This window comes from Malania oleifera, chromosome 10 (genome assembly GCF_029873635.1).
Source record: "Malania oleifera isolate guangnan ecotype guangnan chromosome 10, ASM2987363v1, whole genome shotgun sequence".
In the NCBI taxonomy this organism is placed as follows: Eukaryota; Viridiplantae; Streptophyta; class Magnoliopsida; order Santalales; family Ximeniaceae; genus Malania; species Malania oleifera.
The window spans coordinates 90,832,908-90,835,656 of record NC_080426.1 but is presented as its reverse complement, the minus strand read 5'-3'; the positions used below and the strand labels follow the sequence as shown (position 1 = coordinate 90,835,656).

The 2,749-nt window shown below is 39.2% G+C and overlaps 1 protein-coding gene across 1 annotated transcript; it reads right to left on the bottom strand.

The window, feature by feature from the left end:
- Positions 1–374: 374 nt before the first annotated feature.
- On the bottom strand, positions 375–1,698 carry LOC131166051 (beta-amyrin 28-monooxygenase-like). The gene is made up of 2 exons (XM_058124278.1): positions 759–1,698; positions 375–679 (listed from the first exon to the last, which is right to left on the bottom strand). Exon 1 carries the CDS (start codon positions 1,591–1,593, stop codon positions 775–777), a length of 819 nt encoding a protein of 272 aa, XP_057980261.1. The 5' UTR covers positions 1,594–1,698; the 3' UTR covers positions 375–679; positions 759–774.
- Positions 1,699–2,749: the final 1,051 nt, after the last annotated feature.

Below are 2,749 nucleotides of genomic sequence, written 5' to 3'. Positions count from 1 at the left end.
CATTGCTAAAGATCACATAGCAATAACTCTCATGTGATATTTAGCAACAACCCTATGCCATTGCTAAAAGAACCTACATTGATGACAATGCTTCTTTCCCTACAAATATCAACAATAGAGACAACTTTTTTGAGTAGTCGCTAAGGACTTTATTAACGGTACTTAAAAGTGGTGATTCATTTTTGTCATTATAACGTTTAGCGATGACTTTTTTATTTTTAGCAACAACATGGAGTCATAGGTCTTTTTTGTTGATGTATATAGAACAATTCATAATTTTATGAAGGTTATTATATAAGCTTACTAAAATAATTAGCATGTACATTACAAACAATAATCATTTTATCATCCCATTTTGTTTGAATGTTAAGAAGTTAAAAGCAATAATGTTTATTATATGGTTATTAGCAAATGACGATGTCCCTGGCACGAACACATACACATACACAGGTGAACACTATCCACAATTGGCATATTCATTGAGAAATGATATATATGTGTGTATATATATATATATATATATATGATACAACATGGGTGTTGATGGAGGCGAATGAGAAGTCCTTTAGCGGTCATTGGAAATGGATCCACAAGCCGAGCATGCTCCTTCCCCGGGCACGTTCCATGTATAATACCCAACCACCACCCTTCTCTGCCGCATTAACCCTTATTCTTCGCTCTGCATATATCATTCACAAATCAATCGTCTCTCTTTCTCTCTCTCTACATATATATATATATATATATTAGGTACGTACCTTTGAGGATCTCATCCTAGTCGACGTGGGGGAGTTCAGCCTGCAGATAGTTGATGATGAAAGTAGTGGCAGCGCTGGCAGTACTGTGATGCCTCCCAATTAGCAGCCCTAGTGTTGAATCTGCAGTGTCCCATTTCTCCTTCACAATCTCATCGTTTTCATCCTTTGTGGTGAGCATGTGTGATAATATATCCTCCTGCTTCCCCACCAATTCCATTATTTTTCTCTCCTTCATTATGGCCTTCAGCTCCTTTCTTATCATTTCCGCCACCTTTATCGCCCTGTTATATGCCGTCCTGGGAAAGTTCACCGGAATCAAAATCACTCCAGCGCCCAACACATGAATTGGGCCCCAAATTTTAGCTATGTGATCATTTGGGTCTTCAATGCTCAACAACACTTTACAAGCCATGGTCAAAGTGAATCTGTTGCCTAGTGGATAAACCCTGACATGTTCTTTAATGGATTCACCTTTGGTCCAAGTTTGGAGAGAGGATGGGTTGGCCTTCCCGACGGAGCGCGGCCACCACAACGATTTGTTGCCAGTGGCGCTACAAGGGACGGCGGTGGGTTCTCCGAGCTGAAGGGAAGTCTTGAAGACTTTTTTGGGAGGGTGGTTTTTCATCATCATTCTATGGGTGATGAGCTTTTCGCCGACGACGGGCCAACCCATGTTCCCCGGCGGAAGGTTGTCGTTGTTGTGGTTGCCGCCGGGAAGTTGTTGGAGTTTGGTGGCGAAGATTCGGAGGGAGAGGGAGAGGAAGAGGGCTAGGAGGAGGAGAAGGGAGAGAAACAAGAGTTCCATGTCACTGACTTGCATGAGGTTGGTAGTCATGATCACGTACGTACGTTGGTATGGGAGGAAAGTTTAATTTCCTCGTAAGCAAATTAATGAAGGAGCGTCATGGGCAGTTTGTATTGCTAGCTCATCATGCGTGAGGGATTGGGTTGTAGCTTGTAATATATATATATACAGAGAGAGAGAGAGAGAGAGAGAGAGAGTTGTGGTGGATGGCAACCTTTTTGCATGCCAGCTGCTGAATCACGGACCTACCTCCTACCTAATAAGGTTGCCCTCCACCATAGCTCTTTCAGAAGAAGTAAAAGAAGTCCAACAAAATCAGATGACTGGGAATGAGGAGGAAAGATTTTTGGAGTTTTCTCTATCACTCTCTGCCCCATATCTGTACACATCAACGCCATTGCGTCTCAATTTTGTGTTAAATGGGTATTGAAGAATGTTCACATTCCACCTGATCGATTAAGACACATCGATCTGACGCCTTTTTTTTCAATTTTTGTAATCGTAGGCTCATCATATTACTTAATTTGTTCAAAGGCCTCGCACATGGGCCACTGCAGTGTGCCTGCAGTTGTAGGAAAGAAAAAAAAATTATTGAAAGTCACGTCGTGATGTGGTAGGAGGAATGTAATTGGCTCCCTTCCTTCCTCTCTTCTGTCTTCCAGACTTATTTCCTAAACTCGTGATTATCTTACTTCCTAAAGATTAAATAAATCTCTCAGCTCAATTTATTTATATATTATCCTTTTTTCTTTTTCTTCTTGCGACCATAAGTATATATATATATCTAAGATATTTTAAAAACTTGTGTTTTGTTGCGTGAGGTTTGTTTTGTAGGTTTTATTTTTGTTTTGTTTTGTTTTGTTTAGACTTGTAACCCAATTTTTGACTGAATGTGGGTGTTGTTCTTTGAGAGACTTTTAACGTGTTATCTTTCATTATCTCCCATTGATTGTCTTGTAACCATGGTATTTCTCTGTAAAAAGTGAGGGATTATCAATAAATAGACGAAGGTGTCGCCCTTCTTATTAAAAAAAAAAAAAAATCTAAGATCTTTTAAGAAATCCGACCAATTCAATAAACAAAAAAGTGATTCTTTAATTTTTACTATATACCCTTTAAAGATGTAAATATGAGTTTTGAAATTTATATCAAAAATAAACATTAGCTGTAATTTTGCCACTAAGGC